Source organism: Berghia stephanieae, chromosome 10 (assembly GCF_034508935.2).
Source record: "Berghia stephanieae isolate SIO BIC M18660-M18661 chromosome 10, UCSD_Bste_1.3, whole genome shotgun sequence".
Classification (NCBI taxonomy): domain Eukaryota; kingdom Metazoa; phylum Mollusca; class Gastropoda; order Nudibranchia; family Aeolidiidae; genus Berghia; species Berghia stephanieae.
In genome coordinates this window covers 37,738,792-37,756,355 of record NC_088369.1, presented here as the reverse complement: position 1 = coordinate 37,756,355, position 17,564 = coordinate 37,738,792, and the positions used below count along the sequence as shown (strand labels likewise).

The 17,564-nt window shown below is 33.2% G+C and overlaps 1 protein-coding gene across 1 annotated transcript in view; it reads right to left on the bottom strand.

Moving 5' to 3' along the window:
• Positions 1–11,081: 11,081 nt before the first annotated feature.
• LOC144981074 (beta-arrestin-1-like) overlaps positions 11,082–17,564 on the bottom strand; it is a 265,024-nt gene continuing 258,541 nt past the window's right edge. The window contains 1 exon segment of the mRNA XM_078929187.1: positions 11,082–11,559. Coding sequence (XP_078785313.1) covers positions 11,463–11,559 — 97 coding nt within the window. The 3' untranslated portion in view covers positions 11,082–11,462.

Below are 17,564 nucleotides of genomic sequence, written 5' to 3'. Positions count from 1 at the left end.
CATCAGGCAGGTCATGAATACGTAAATGAAACGCATCTTATAATGATAATAATTAATAATAATAACAATAATAATAGTAGTAATAAATAATAATAATAAAAATAATAATAATAATAATAATAATAATAATAATAATAATACTAATAACAATAATAATAATAATAATAATAATAATAATAATAATAATAATAATAATAATAATAAATAATAGTAATAATAATAAATATAGTAATAACGACAGCGACAACGACAACAATAATATTCATTATCGTATGCGATCTTTTATTTACTTTCTTTTTTTCTTTTTTTTTTCTTTTTTTTTTTGCTCTTTTAATAAAACGATGACAAGCACAGCTAGACAATAGTCATTCATGGTGAACAAGACGAATATAATATAGCCAAATTTATAACATTATATATGTCATCTCAATTACAGTACAGTAGTATTATGGATAGTTGGAGGGAGGGATTGAAACGTTTGTTCCGTGAGCAAGCACTCGTATGGTGGCTTAAATCCTTGCGGCATTTTTCTTAAATTTTGTTCAATAAAATGAATTTCCTTTTTTTTGAAAATTTAAACTTGTGTATAATAATAAACAATTTTAATTAAATCGCAAAATGAAAGATTTACACACAAAGGGCATTTTTTTTTTTTGGCCCCCGACCCAAACAAGGATATGACAAAAAAAAAAAAAAAAAAGTAACACGAGAGCGAGCGCCTGCGTACAGATCACGTCCCACAGAAAAGTAATGACAACAGATTGTTATATCTTATCATGATGTAGAATTGAATAGTAATAGTAATAGGCATACACGTAGAAAACAGTTGGTAATTGAGATGACGAGGTCAAGGAACAGGATAAGGAAATAGGCGGACGATAATTAATTCATTCATTAGTATTAGTACAACTGTTGTCATCAAGCGTTTTTTTTGTTTTTTTTTGTTCCACATACAATATAATAATAATTGTTCATCGTTATCATTTGTCATAACGTGGATGAATGTTATTATAATTACATAGACACACCCAAAGCACAGACTGACTAAAGATTAAAAAAAAAATATATATGCATTGATATTTGATAACAGGGATTCGTGATTTTTCAGTAATAATGATTTTCTTTTCGTGGTGTTCAATTTAGAGAAGTATTGTATAAAATATTCTCAGCCCTTTAAAAAAACTGAGGATAAGTGATCAAATAAAACAAAAATATATTATATCATAATAATAATAATATGAAAAAGCCCACAAACTGATTGAACGCTAATTCACAAAACATGTAAATCATTTATCTTACATGAATAGAAAACAGGAAAAAAATAGTATGAATTGAGATTCTAAGACTAGTTAAAGAGAGAGAGAGAGAGAGAGAGAGAGAGAGAGAGAGAGAGAGAGAGAGAGAGAGAGAGAGAGAGAGAGAGAGAGAGATAGAGAGAGAGAGAGAGAGAGAGAGAGAGAGAGAGAGAGAGAGAAGAGAGAGAGAGAGAGAGAGAGAGAGAGAGAGAGAGATACAAAAATTACATTAACTACGGGTTCGGAAATAATACAGAGATCAAGTATCAAGCCAGGGATTTGCTAGATTAAGGCAGACAAGTGGGTTATAGTTATAGGTTGGTAGATAGGTAGACAGTCAAGTAGGCAAGTTAGATGATTGAGGAGGGGGTGAGGGTGGGAGGGGGTGAGGATGGGAGAGATTTATGGGTAGATGGTTTTTAATTAAAACGTATAGGAACATTTTGTTTGGTAAGAAGATTTACAGGCAAGGTAGAAGGGAGATAATTCTTTAGGTAGGTCGGTGGGTGCCAAGAAAAGTCGTAACTATCAGGAATTTAGTAACGTATTTATGTCTTTATTGTTTTTGTTGTTGTTGTTGGCTGAAGAAGGGTTTTGAACCCGTTTTTTTTGTTTGTTTTTAAGGGTTTTACGGCGCTTGCAACACATTTAGGTTATATCAGCGCCAGTAAAAAGGAAGAAAATGGGATAGTAAAAAGTTCTAGAATTACAATTAAAGCATCCAAGAAAAAGTAAGACAAAGGGAAACTGGGAACACATAGGGATCAGATGTAGATTCCAAGAGCATACCATCAATGTACTTAGTTTGAGATCACCAATAAGTCTCATCCGGACACATGCACGGCCCCCACTAAGAGGAACACACTCAAATGCTTACATTATAAATTAGAACAAATATAATAATACATAACAGAGAGATGATTGAACCCGAAACAGTCCGTGTTTGGTATTTTGTTCTTTTTTTTTTTGGAAGCTGTTATATTCCTTTTTGTTTCTTACTTTTGACAAGAAAAGTCATGTGACTGTGACGTTTGATGATAGAATGGATATGCGTGAGGCTTTGTGGCCCGTTGACTTGACATCAGGGCAGGGATCTGTAGGTTACAGTTACAGGTTTAAGTCATGATCCAAATGGTGCATAGTGGAGTCTTAAGAAAAGGATCTAAACTCACATTTTCTCACCATACTCGGGTGTAAATTGAGTTCTATCTGTCTGGTCAACAAGTTTTGTCAGGTTCGGAAATAAAATATAATAACAAGTCTTAAATGTCTCATGCTACATGAGGAGTATGGGCTTAAGACCCTTTATAAAGCATTTTGAGCACATAATTGGATTTTGAGCTATATCAAATCTCACGATTTTCTAGGCGTGTGCAGAAAAGACAAGTTGGTAACATCTGGGAGGATTGAAGGAAAGAGAACTAGAGGAAGACAAAGAATGACATATCTAAATAACCTAAGAATGGCCAAAAGTGATTTTAAAAGCAACACAGATTTCATGCGCACCGCAGAGGATCGTGATTCGTGGAGACAGCTGACCGGCAACGTGCTCAAGAGTACAAGCCACGATGGATGATGACGCGCCAGGGCAGGAAAGTATAACATGTGGCAGGTGTGTAGCTGTGGTCATGTGATCAATTTACAATCCGTGTTGATTGGAGTTGGTGTGTACAAATATTGAATTAAAAGCCACGAGCCAGGAAAACGGTTGTCGGAGACAAATACCCAATTGATCATTTCATGAGAATGGAGAAGATTTAAAATGATGAAGAAACGCAAAGCTGTGAGGTGTATCAGGGGGAAGGGGGGGAGGAGGAGCGGAGGGAGGAAGGGGGTTGGGAGAGAGAGAGAGATAGGAGAGAGAGAGAGAGAGAGAGAGAGAGAGAGAGAGAGAGAGAGAGAGAGAGAGAGAGAGAGAGAGAGAGGGAGGGAGGTGGAGGATAAGGAGTCCTCCCAGGACAAGACAAAAATCTACCAGAATTGACCGTCCTGGTCCACAAGGAGGGAATCCAACTGTCCCCAACCAAGAGCTCTATTTGGCACCACTGCAAGAATAATATATTTACAACAATTCAAAACAAAACAAATAAACTGCATTCCCCCCTCCCCCCCCCCCCAAACAAAAACAAAACAAACAAAAACAAAGCATAAGTGTAGAGTTTGAGACTTTTTGGCAAGTACAGAGCCATTATTATTAAGCATTCTTCTATATTTGAGGTAAACGTGATCCACACCAAACTGGAAAAAGCCCCCAACAAACACCTTATCTTGTGAAGAGAACAACACGTTGTGTAAAGTCAACACTTCATTGCTGTTAGTTAAACATTCGTGAGTCACAGTTGCCTTCGAAACAGTGAAAAACCTCCCCCAAAAACGTGTCTTGTGGAGAGTTGACACACTGTGTCGATTCAAAGTACACGCTGACATTAGAAACACTTGTGAGTCACAGGTGCCTTAGAAAAAGACGAAAATCATATTTTGTGACGAGTACGACAAGCTGTGTTGATGAAAACACTGCTTTCACTTTGAGTTAAACATTTGTGAGTCACAGGTGCCTTAGAAAAAGAAAGAAAACATGTGTCTTGTGAAGAGAACACACAGCCAATAGTAAAACACTGGTGAGTCACAAAAAAAGTCTTGTAAAGATTAGGACAAGCCGTGTAGATTCAAAGTACCCTGCCTTCAATTCCACACTTTTGAGTCACAGGTGCTTTAGTAACAGGAAGAAAATAAAGTAGAATTATTCTGTGGTCGACTTTCTCAATTAAAACCACACGTAAGACCTGATGGATAAAGTTAATGGCTGCCCATAAAACCAATGTCCATTTTGAATAAAGTTAATGGTTGCCCATAAAACCAATGTCCATTTTGAATAAAGTTAACGATTGCCCATAAAACCAATGTCCACATTTTGAATAAAGTTAACGGTTGCCCATAAAACTAATGTCCATTTTTAACCTGTATATTGTCGGTCACATTGTTTGTCTTTCATCTGCTGACTGCACATTACAACAAGACGATGCATTAAAAAAAAAAAAAATGAAAGTAGATTGTTATTTTCCGTACAACACATAGAATATATAAAGAAGGGGGAAACTTAGGCATATACAGTTGGTGACAGACAGAAAGATCTCTTCTTGAATGTGAAAAGCTATAAATAACAATGTGAAATTAAATGTAAGCTTCAATTTAATATATATACGAAAAGAGATAAAATGGACGTTTCGGGTTTCCCCTTTATCAACAAAACAGGATGAATGAAACACTACAGATGAATGAGATAATGTGGTAGTGGCTTTGTTAACGCCACGACCACATTATCTCATTCGCCTGTAGTATTTCATTCATCCTGTTTTGTTGATAAAGGGGAAACCCGAAACGCCCATTTTATCTGTTTTCGTATATAGAGGTGTGCGCTTGGCTAAGAAGCTCATAACATTGCCATCCGGAAGTATAACGGGCCAACACACATAACTGTGTGTAACCATCAACTTTTATAGTCTGGTTCATAACGTTTAGTGAAAAGTACTCATAAATGTGGATGGCAAAAAACAATAACAAAATCCTGAGTGATGTCATCTTCGTTCTATCTATATCAAATTGAAGCTTACATTCAATTTCACATTGTTATTATTTATTTCTCCGAGCTTCGAGCAGCAACGTTTACATTACCGAATGTGAAAAGAGAACAACACCAAGAGACAGCCATATTTAAAAATAATAATATAACACATACTTCATGATTAAAATAAAATATTAAAACATACTTCATGACATCATGACAACAAAGAAAATGGCCACCTATCAAGAAATGCCCTGGTTACATCATTGTATATCATTGAAGCTATACAGAGTCAAAGATTCATATCACAGGTATACACGCATATTGAATGAGGCATATACAGTATAATATATGATATTATTATATATACATATACATTTATCTATCCAGTAAACCAGAAATATCCAAAATCCAAATTAAAAAAAAAAAAAATTAAAAAAAAAATTAAAGATACCCGAAAAGAGCCCTGAAGAAAATAATTTTAATCGCAAAAATTAAAAAACAAAAAAAAAAAAAAAAATTTTATATTTTCATTTCGTGCCTGTTAATATCTTTTATTTTTTTTAAATTTTGGCTTTTCTCAAAATAATGGATATGGCAAGAGGGATAAACTCAGTCATTCTATCCTAGCTTTACAACATCAATGACATGTCTGTTTATAAATCAAACAACCAAAAGGTTTTACATTTTGTTAAACTTTTATCCATATTATTTTTCAACTTTTCCAAATAAGGTATAAGGGTATTGGGGGTGGGGGGTCGGGTCATTCTCTATAATTATAAAATGCATTGAAATTAGATTTTGATGACATTATAAAACAAAGAGTGTCAGATGGAGGTTACGGCACCGTTTACTTGCAGCAAAAGTTTTTATTATCTATTATTCTCTGGTACTTCTCAAATCTTTTCAAATATAAATGCCTGCTCCATTCATTTTGTTTTGTAAACAAAATATCACCTAATTTATCATTATTTAAAAAAATTAAGGTTACCCGAATAACAACCACAATACTATATGACAGAGATATTAATAAGTATAATATAACATGAAATACGTGTATATATATATACTATACGTTTTTAGAAAAGTATAAATTTTTCATTGTTACCATCATAAAGCATAGAGAAAACATCAATTCTTCATTTCATCAATTTTCTCTTTTTTTTTTTTTTTGCAGGCGATAATACGGATAGGCATAGAGGAAGGATACAGACGACCAATGGAAAAAAAAAATAAAGGGGAGGTAATAATAAAAACACATCAGGACAAGCCAATCATTGTACACCATTCTTGCGAGTCGTCCATGCAATCTTGAGCACTGAGATAGATATTATAATAATAATAATAATAATAATAATAATAATAATAATAATAATAATAATAATAATAATAATAATAATAATAATAATAATAATAATAATAATAATAATTCTACTGATCAATAACAACAAACAGCGTTTGAGCCAACCAGTTATGTCATTCCATTATGCATTCATCAAAAGGCTAATAAATCTAATTTGAATTTATTTTTTTGATTTATTGGTAATAAGACAGACATAACAAAATGTTATGAGATAAAAAAAAACAAAACCCCATCACAACTAAAAATAGAATGTTCTGATAAATAAACCCTTGCTACTACTATTCCTACTCCTACTACTACTACTACTTCTAAAACACGCTCACTCACACAGACAGATACACAGACAGATACACAGAGATACACACTATTTAGAGTTTGAATTCCCATGTCTGATTAAAATTCTAACCTTCACTAACAAAACACACAGTTTAAAAAACGTTTGGCCAGAAAATGTAAACTTCACGCATTGATAGATGGTCAATGTGACTTCTCAGGATCGATACTTTTTGACAGGTTGGTGGGAGTGAGTGATTTTAATCTGTTGATATATTTAATAAAAGCTTTCTGGAAAATAAAGTTTTTTTTGTTTTTGGTTGTGAGAAAAAAACAACATATATTCAAAAATTGCAATATTATATTACTTAACAGGCATCATGTCGCCTCATCCTACGAGTTTAGGTGTAACTGTTGATGTGATGGCGTAAAGCACTTTGAGCACATTTAGTGGATATTGCTCAAGATTTTTTTTTCATATTATTAAATATACGGCAATTATGAGTGTTTTAAAAAATAATTTTCCTATATTTATTTATATTCCAATTGCATGCATTAAAGAAATTAGGAAATGAATCACTGCATTTTGGCAAAGATGAGTTCATGAGCTCAAAACAAAACAAAAACAACCCCCCCCCAAAACAAAACAAAACAAAAACAAACACCTCATTATTCTGTCACTTCTTCATAGCCCGATATAATTTCTCTTATGAAGTTTGTCCATTTATCTAATTCTAGGTAAATCTAAAATGTCTACCGATTTAACAATCTATCTTACTTTTATTATACACAATGTGTGCCAAAAATTCCCTGAGAAAGTAAAATAGAAAAAAATGAAACAAAAAAACCCACAAAACAAAACAAACCACCCTTTACCAAATATATAATATAATAATAAAGATATTGACACAAAGTAAAGCTGTGACAGTGGATGCGTACAAAACACCAGTAGGATTATGGATGAAAAGCTCTGGCTACCAAAAACCAACTGTTACAACTGTAAACACTGCCAGACTCGGAACAAAAAAAAAACAAAAACAACAACACATACTCCAATTTTTGGCAAGAAAACTCAGTTCTTCATTAAAACGACTCCCCATTTTGTCAAACGCTCACAAAAAATGGCAACTTCTGTGAGGTCTCAGGGTTTGAGAGTTTTGGACAAGAGGAGGAGCATTTTAATCGATCGATTAGTAGAAGGATGAATTTTCTGGCCAAAACTTTAAATCCATGTTTATTATTTTTTTTCCAAAGTGCGGCAAAATAGTAGTAGTAACAACAACAAGGATATTATTAATGCATTATATGACTAGCGTGGACGATAGATTACATCGTGGGGGTAACAGCAGGAAGGGGAGGGAAGAAAACATTTACTGCTCCACATTAAATGCCGCTGTTTTCCTTCTCTATATTGACCTATATAGTTCCTTCTTCTCACCTCCCCCCCCCCCTCTTCTCCTCCTCTTGATTTAATAAAACTGAAGATTAATGTTGATAAACGCTCTTTACGATGAAAGAAAAATTAAACCCCTTTAATTATATGATTAAATACAATATCGCTGAGTGAGAGGTATAAAAATGTAAACATGTCGTTATGAAGACAGATGCAACAGCTTTTAATAATTTACCCTTTGTTCTATTTTTTGTCAATCGGAATAATCACTTATATAAAAAAAAATCTTGTAACACGATTTCCTTGCATTGTACTAATAATGAGAAGACAAAATGAGGCAAAATTTGTGACAAAACTCTTGATGAAAATTTTCTGCCACAAAACAGACAATCCCATTCATGATAATAATAAGCTGATATAAATGGGGGGAGGGGAAAAACCCCAATTAAAACAGAAAACCCCAATTAAAACAGATATAAAAACATTTGTTCATCCACGAACATTGATTATAGCAATTGTTTGTTGACATATAGAACAGGGTGAAAAAAAAAAATTGATGCAATCAATTCCAGGGGAAATCTTTTTTTCTTTCCTTTTCAACATTGACATTGCAAGAATTCATTGTAAATACGTACATACTAGCATTATGTTATTTTGAACAGTCATCACGAAACAATTGTAATGTAACAAAATGCTTACTTCCCTTCTGTACAAAGAACGCATGTTAGTAACTTTTTTCGTACTGTTGGTTTGGAATCGCTTGCTTACGAGCTAGAGCACATTTCGTGGATATTGCGCCATACAATGCGTTGTGGAAGGGCATAATCCCCCCCCCCCCTCCCTATTACTACACCCAAATATCAAATCAATTCTGGGTGGATAATTCTCACACAATTTCTGTATATCCAACAAACAAGTCTAGCTGAATGAATTTGACAGAGGAATGACAAACTGCCGAGAAAGCTGGTCATATCAATATCAGACATCATCAGCTGTTTGACTACTAATATATTTGGTTATTCTTCTACATAAATTCATTTTATGAAATATTTCCCAAACACTATTTCGGTATTCCCGTACCTATAATATCTAAAATAAATAAAGAAAAAACCAAACAATTAAAATCAAGAGAAAACAAAAACAAAACAAAAAAACCCAGGAGAAAACATAGGAAACTTACAATGAATTTCATGACATGAATGATACATGAGAGAGAGGCCTTCAAACATTGATGTTTACAATTCAAATTCTTCATAGTATGATATCCACATTTGTCATTGCAAAATGATAATTATAATAATAGTAAATTGCAAAACTTTTCAAAAAATGGTAATAAGCCCACAATAATAATAATAATAATAATAATAATAATAATAATAATAATAATAATAATAATAATAATAATAATAATAACAACAACATCAACAACAACAACAACAACAACAACAAAATAATAATAAATAATAATAATAATAATAATAATAATAATAATAATAATAATAATAATAATAATAATAATAATAATAATAAGAATAATAACAATAATAATAAAAAAAAAAACAACAAAAAAACCCCACAACAAAAAAAAGTCATAGAGTAGGATTATCTAGTATTCTCAAAGTCGGCATCATCATCATCATCATCATCATTGTAATTATTATCATGGTCAGCATCAGTACGTGTTATCTATCTGTATCGTTTATATAATAATAACAATAATATATATCTCAAATATAAATTTATTACAAGATCTGAAGCCTTTATGTTATAACTTAATAATAAGCGCATCACGTATTTGAGAGATAAAAGGATTGGATTGGAAATTAAAACATTAAAAATAACCCAACAAAAATTAAAGATAAATAAAAACTGATTGAAAACTGCACAAACTGTAAAAACTTAACAAAAAACACGTTTTAAAAATATTAAATTGTTAATCTTTTTGATTGGGAAATATAAATAAAATTTACAGTTTAGAAAAAGGAACATGACAACTCCAATTTCCCTATATGTCTTCCTTCGCCCCTCCCCCCCCCCCCCCCCACTGACCCCCTCACGAAACCCAAAAAAAAATATAAAAAATCAAACAAAAAATGAAATTACCATCAAAGGCGGTGATGGCATGTTGGAGAGAAAAAAAAAATTAAATAAACTAAATAATTCAGAGAAAAAGAAAATGAATTAAACATAGATTCATGAATAAATAAATATCCTATGAACCCCCAAAAAATAAATTGAAAAAACCCCCAAAAAACTCAAACAAAACCGCAAATTAAAAAAAACAAAAAGAAAAAAAAAAAACAATCCAAAAACAGAAGAAAAAAGTATATATTATATTCATTGACTCTAACTGGTGTAAAAAACGTATTTATAAATTTGGCCAAAAAAAAAAACCTCGTGCTTCAAATATCAATCGTCTGAAATGACCCTAATCTGGGCAAAAAATCTCAAACCTGGGACTTTACGAAAGCTCAGGTTTGAGAACTTTAACCCTGATGAGGGGTTATTTATATCGGTCGATATTTCCTGGCAAAAATTTTAAATACGTTTTTTTAAAAAAAAAAATAGAGTATGGCAGAGCATAGGCCTGTAGGAAAAAAAATCTGGCAAGCATCTAACATCGATCCAAAAAAAAAAAAAAAAAATAATGTGACAGTTCAAACATTTTATCTGACATGAGAGTAGAGCCACGATCATTTTCATTTATAAAAAACAAACAAAACAGGAACATGTATCAAATATTCATTGTCATTCCAGCTGGAAAGGGTTGTAAAAAAAAACAAACAAAACAACTGTTGATCTTCAAACGACAGAAAACTATGTCTCTCTGCATCTGTCTAAATTTTAAGTGATGTATTTGTTGCGGCTATGTGGTCTAGTGGTATGACACTCGCATTCGGATCAGAAGGTCCTGGGTTCGAGCCTCGCTCGGCACATAGTAATGATAAAAGAAGAACATTGGAACATATTTTTTTTTCTCTCTTACTGTTGGCTTGGGACCCCTTGTCAAGCGCTTTGAGCATATTTAGTGGATATGGTGCCATATAAAAGCTCACAATTTGTTTTATTTTAACATTTTTTTAAAGGTAAAAGACCAATTCCAGCTGGATGAAAACTTTTAATAATAAATGCCCCAACCCCCGCGGCTAATTGAGGAGAGATGAGATTATAAAAATAATGTTAAGCTCTCTATTCTTTTGTTTAGTTTTTGTTGTTGTTGTTCTTGTTGTAGTAATGTTAATGGCTGAAATATAAGATAATAATTAATAATAACATCTCATTAACATGAATAAAGAATAACAATCATTATCATCGTCATCATCATCATTGCCATCATCATCATCATTGCGATCATCATCATCACCAACAACAGTTAAAAAAAAAAAAAAAAAATAATGTCAAAATATCATCGTCATTATTTATTATTATATCTACTAAAGAGCGGCAGCATATTTAAAATGTACGGTGATAATCTCCACCACTTGTTGCAAACAAAATCCACCGAAATTCTCAGTCTTGTTATTCAGCTAGCTCCCTTCTCAGTGGATGGCATCGCACCTTGTCAAGCCCCAAGCCTCAAGCCTCAGTGTCCTCTCCTTCGTGGCCCTTCAGACGTAGACGGGCAAAGTCCTCAAATATGAAGTCATCGTCCTTGTCCCCGTAGAATGCCTCGCTGGAGACGGAGATGGCAGGAGAGAAAAAAAAAAAAAAAAGAAACAATAGTATGGGGTCGAATTAGGAAATAATATAAATACATAAGTATATATGAAGACCAAGAGGGAAAACGTGCATAGTCACATTTTCTAAGTTTGGAGAAAATTGAAATCTAAACTTTGAAAGTCTAGCATTTGTCCTTTTTTTAAATATATATCAGCGGGACAAAAATGTTATTCGATGGAATATTTATTTATGAATAAAACAATCCAAAAAAAAAAAAATAGTTTGTTGAGTCAATTATTTACGTTTTAAAGGCCATTGTTGAATCTAATTGTTGAATCTAAGTTGTGTGGACTATGCATGGTTTCCCTCATTTTGACATGGACTATGCATGTTTTTCCCCATTTTGACATGGACTATGCATGGTTTTCCCCATTTTGACATGGACTATGCATGATTTCCCCCATTTTGACATGGACTATGCATGATTTCCCCCATTTTGACATGGACTATGCATGTTTTTCCCCATTTTGACATGGACTATGCATGTTTTCCCCCCATTTTGACATGGCCTATGCTTGTTTTTCCCCAGTTTTAGATTTAGTTGTGTTTGTGCAGCTCATTTTTTAAATATAAAATATGATTGAAACAGAATTCATACACACTAACCGTTACACTCTAGGTCTGATCACCGACTGTGATAATGGGCCTGATCTAACATTGTTGAAATGGATAATATTTTGCGTCGGTTTGAGAGAGTATTTCCATCACAACAATAAGACCATAAGATCACACCCCAGGTGCATGAATTCGCAGGTCTGATATCCAAAAATGATTAAAAAAAAAACAAACAAAAAACAAACTAAAACTCCCTTTATTCATCCCCAAGGGGAAATTTGTCTTTAGGATCTATCCCAAGGTAAGACTGGAATAACCCAGGCATCAGCCGCAATGCAGCGCGCGCAAAGTGACTTGCTCAAGGCCACACAACGAAGCGGGTAGTCGAACTCGATACCTTTTGGGTACGAAGCAAAGACCGTACCGCTGAGCCACGCTACTCCCAAACATGGGCCTGATTTAACATTGTTATATATAATGGATAATATTTTGTGTTGGTTTGAGAGAGTATCTCTATTACAACAATGAGATCATAACAATTTGGGTTATCAGACCTGCAAATAAGTACACGGCGATTACACCCTAAACAGCCTTTTCCAAGGACAAACCTTTAAGTAAGCTGCCCATTACATAAAGGATCTCAAATCGTAGCCATCGTTATGTTATAGCCTGACACTGAAACCCAAACAGACTGTCATTTTGACGTCATTATTTGGTTTTTGCACCGCCTAGTGAGTTGTCGTTAGTAGAGCTCATGGAAACAAGTGGTCCCATTGGTTGAACTATTGAATACAACTCACGATTTGTTTTCTTTTGTGGCCAAAGACAATTTGGCATTTTGACGTCATTTTTTGGTCAGCGTCAGGCTATAAGTTAACGGTGGCTACGCTCAAACCGGGGATTTACCGACCCTAAGGCCAGTTTCATACCACAAGAATACAATAAATACCGCACATTAATCATTTCTTATCATCTGTAATGCTAACAGTGGCATTACTTTTCGTTATTGGTGTAAAAACACGAGGCATGAAAATAATATTATTCAATGTGATAAAATTACTTTAAATATTCGCGGTGGCTATTTTTACAGTCACGTAAAGACGGTACCCCGATCTAATTTTACAGTTCCATATGATTCAGTACATATGTGGCAAATCAATTCATGGAATTTCTCTTTTCTCTTAACTAAATCAAGCACTTGGCCCAGACAGCTCCACACTGAAGTACTGCCTTGCTTCAGAAAATGTCAACTTCTTAAGACCTGCTTTGATAGGTCCATTTTCTGAGGATGGAATTTTGGAGAGGTCTTGGACCTCACTTGGATCAGCGTCCGCCACAATCTAGGGCAGAATCAAATGGAACTGTAAAAATGGAACTGAGTACCGTCTTTACGAGACTGTAGAAATAGCCATGGAGATAAAGATAAAGGGAATAAATCTGACTCATGAATGAACAACACAAAACAAAGTTTGTTTTGTGTTTTTCCTTCATGCAGATTAACTCCCTTTATCTTTATCTCCATTTTATTGACTCATCTAGGCACCTCTATTTATTAGTTTTAAAAATAGCCAATGCGTTAAATATTTGAGATTCCAAGTAAGTAGGTCATTCGACTAACTAAATATGGATGATTACGTCAACTTTGGACGACGATGTGACAATGTTAGGGTTTGTATGAAAATGGGGACAGTTTTGGACAAGGTTCGGTGATGGATGGATGAATTGTGATGGAGGGTATAAGTATAAGTATGAACACAGAAACTCAATGGAACAACCAGTCAAAAAATGAATGGGTGGTGAGAAGAGGGAAAAATAGAGAGAAAGAGAATGAAAGAGGGAGATAGAAAGACACAGAGAGAGACAGAAGATAAATAGATAGATAGATAGAGAGAGAGAGAGAGAGAGAGAGAGAGAGAGAGAGAGAGAAGATAGATAGATAGAAAGATAGATAGATAGATAGATAGATAGATAGATAGATAGATAGATAGAGAGAGAGAGAGAGAGAGAGAGAGAGAGAGAGAGAGAGAGAGAGAGAGAGAGAGAGAGAGAGAGAAAGAGAGAGAGGCATACATAAAAAATCATCCCAAACAAAACAACAAACCACATACACATATCCCCATCCCCAGAAAAGTGAAGGATAAAATCATACACACATCTACTACACAGAGACGTTTGTGTTCCTTCATGGACGACCATTGGATCTTCTACCATAACAACAATTTATAGGCTGCTAAATTGATAATGGACAAAGCAGACTTGCCGACTTGAAATGTTTAAAATTCGCAGTTTTTAGGAGATAGAAATTGGAATCGCTTTAGTTAACTTTACAGATCAACAAGAAGTTCGCAATGATTTGATTAGATGCCGCTTCAAAATCCTTAAAATTGTTCACTTTGGCACAACTTTCATTATTTCCAATGTGTCAATGACGTATTGCCTCATGAAGTTCTGAAATGTGACCCTTCGCCTCTAAATGGTATTAAGTCGGGGTGATTAAGATGTTGAAATTGAATTTATAATCAGAAATATCACACTTGGGTTGTTTTTCTATCTTTTATCCAGGAAAATGAATATGATATTTTAGGGTACCAATATCAATAATAAAAATGTTTGACCAGTTTAGCAAAGAATTTGGCTTTTTTAGCATCCGGTACATCCCGACATAACACCATTTTGAGACAATGGGTCACAAATTGGAGCCAAAATTTCGTTATTCTACGGATTTTTCGTACTACTAGGGCAGGTTTGGATAAAGTCAACCCTTGCTTAAAGTCAACCGATCTTTCTGGTCCGGCGGTGTTGACGTTCACTTTATCAGGATTCCACTGTAAGCAATTTTATGCCAAATTAAAAAAAAAAGAAAGAAGTTTAGCAGTTCTGCAATATTTTCAATTATTTCAACGAAGGCTAGAAGCTACAGATCTAAAGAAGTCATTGACATTTTAAAAAAAATTAATATTATATATTTATTTTTTAAAACTTTTAATTTTTTTATTTTCTTTTTAATTTCACTGTAAGCAATTTTATGGCCAAATAAAAATAAAAAGTTTAGCAGTTCTGCAATATTTTTAATTATTTCAACGGAGGCTAGAAGCTACAGATCTAAAGAACAGTCATTTAAATTTTTAAAAAGTAAATACTATTTTACTTTTTTAAAACTTTTTTATTTTTTTTTATTTTCTTTTTAATTCTTTTTTTTTTTTCAAACAGTCATTTCTGACCATATACAGGCATCAAAGTAAAAATTTAAAAAAAAAAAAAAAGAAAAGAAAAAAAAAAAAGGCGGGGGAATGGGGGATTGGGGGTAGGAGAGTATGATGGCGGCTTTTGTGATTGGATTGGATATGTTTATAAAGTGATGAAACGCACATATGAAGTAGTATCCGGTAATGGACATTAATGAATTGAAATTAAACAAACAAACAAACAAACAAACAAACAAACAAACAAACGAGCCAACTGAACAAAACATCTCAACATAACAGCTCTAATCTAAGATGGCGGGGAACACCTTTCTTGTGATCAAAAATATATTGTGTTAGGTTTAAAAAAAAAAATTGTTAATGTTTTTATTTTATTTTCTCCTTTATCACTATTACTATATCTATTTATTAATATTTTGTCTGTTTTTTGTACAATTAGACTAATTTTCCCCCTTTATCACTATTATTATATCTATTTATCAATATTTTGTTTGTTTGTGTACAATTAGACTAATCCCCCCCCCCCTCCCCTTTATCACTATTATTATTATATCTATTTATTCATATTTTGTTTGTTTGTGTACAATAAGACTATTTTTTTTCTCCTTTATTACTATTATTTTATTATTATCATCTATTTTGTACCATTGAACTGAATGTTTTTTTCTCTTTTATTTTTTATCACTATTACTTTTTTATTGTATATATATATATATATATATATATATATATATATATATATATATATATATATATATATATATATATATATATATATATATATATATATATATATATATATATATATATATATATATATAATTTTTTTTAATGGAACCAAACAGACTCATTTTTTCCCCCCTCAATATGAAATCCAGTGATAGCTAAATTTCAGAATTTAGTGTTATATTCATATTTTGAATGATATTATACCAAGGCAATACCAGATTAAAGTTGTGTGTGTGGGATACATGATAATGATAGCTATTCAGATATTCACATGGGGGGGGGGGGGGGGGATTTATATTTATAGTTCTGCCGCACTCTGAAAAAAAATAATGTAGGCTTAATATTTTGGCCAGAAATCTTGTCCTTCAAGTATTGATCGACTAAAAAATGACCCTAATCTTGTTAAAAAAAACTCTCAACCCTGGGACTTCAAGGACGTTTTCACAAAAGTTCCAGCTTTGAGAGCTTTAGACAAAATAAGGGTCGGTTTAATCGATCGATATTTGAAGGACGAGTTTTCTGGCCAAAATTTTTAAAATACGTGATTTATTTTTTCAGACTACAGCAGCAGCTTTGATAAGCTAATAATTGGTTGATAGGTAGATGGGTTGGTTTATATATAATATAAGTCAACATTCAACAAACAAGACCTAAAAAAATATCAATGTGAAATTGAATGTAAGCTTCAATTTAATATATGAAAACAGATAAAATGGACGTTGCGGGTTTCCCCTTTATAAAAAAAATTGAGCTTTATATTGAGCTTTATATAACGCAATATCCACTAAATGTGCTCAAAGCGATTTACAAGGGATCCCTGATCAAAAGCAACATTTAACATGTAGGACGGGACATGACATATTACAATTTTTCGTACAAAGACAACGCTGTTAACGGCCAGGTACTCATTTTACTCCTGAGTACGGTGAGAGAATGTGAATAAAGAGCCTTTTCCAAGGACTCAACTGTGCGACGAGCGCGAGGCTTGAACCCAGGACCTTTTGATCCGAAAGTGAGTGTCATACCACTAGACCACATAGCCCACATATCAACAAAACAGGATGAATGAAACACTACAGACGAAATGAGATGATGTGATAGTGACGTTTCCATTTTATCTGTTTTCGTATATTAAATTGAAGCTTACATTCAATTTCACACTGTTATTTATTTCTTCGAGCTTCGAGCAGCAACATTTAAACAACAAACAGGACCATCACTTACATACACTTACAACTTCACCCTCAAGGTTCACCAGTGTAAACATCACCGAAATCTTTCGCCTCCTCTTCTTCCTTTTTCCCTCCTTTCCCTCCTTCCTCTCCCTTCTTATCGCCTTCCTTATCAACCTCTTTTTTCTCCTCTTCCTTGTTACCACCACCATCATCGTTATCATTATCATCTTCATCATCATCCTCCGAATCGCTTAGAGATAGGGAAGATAATGTTAGAAATGGTTATTAAGAACGGA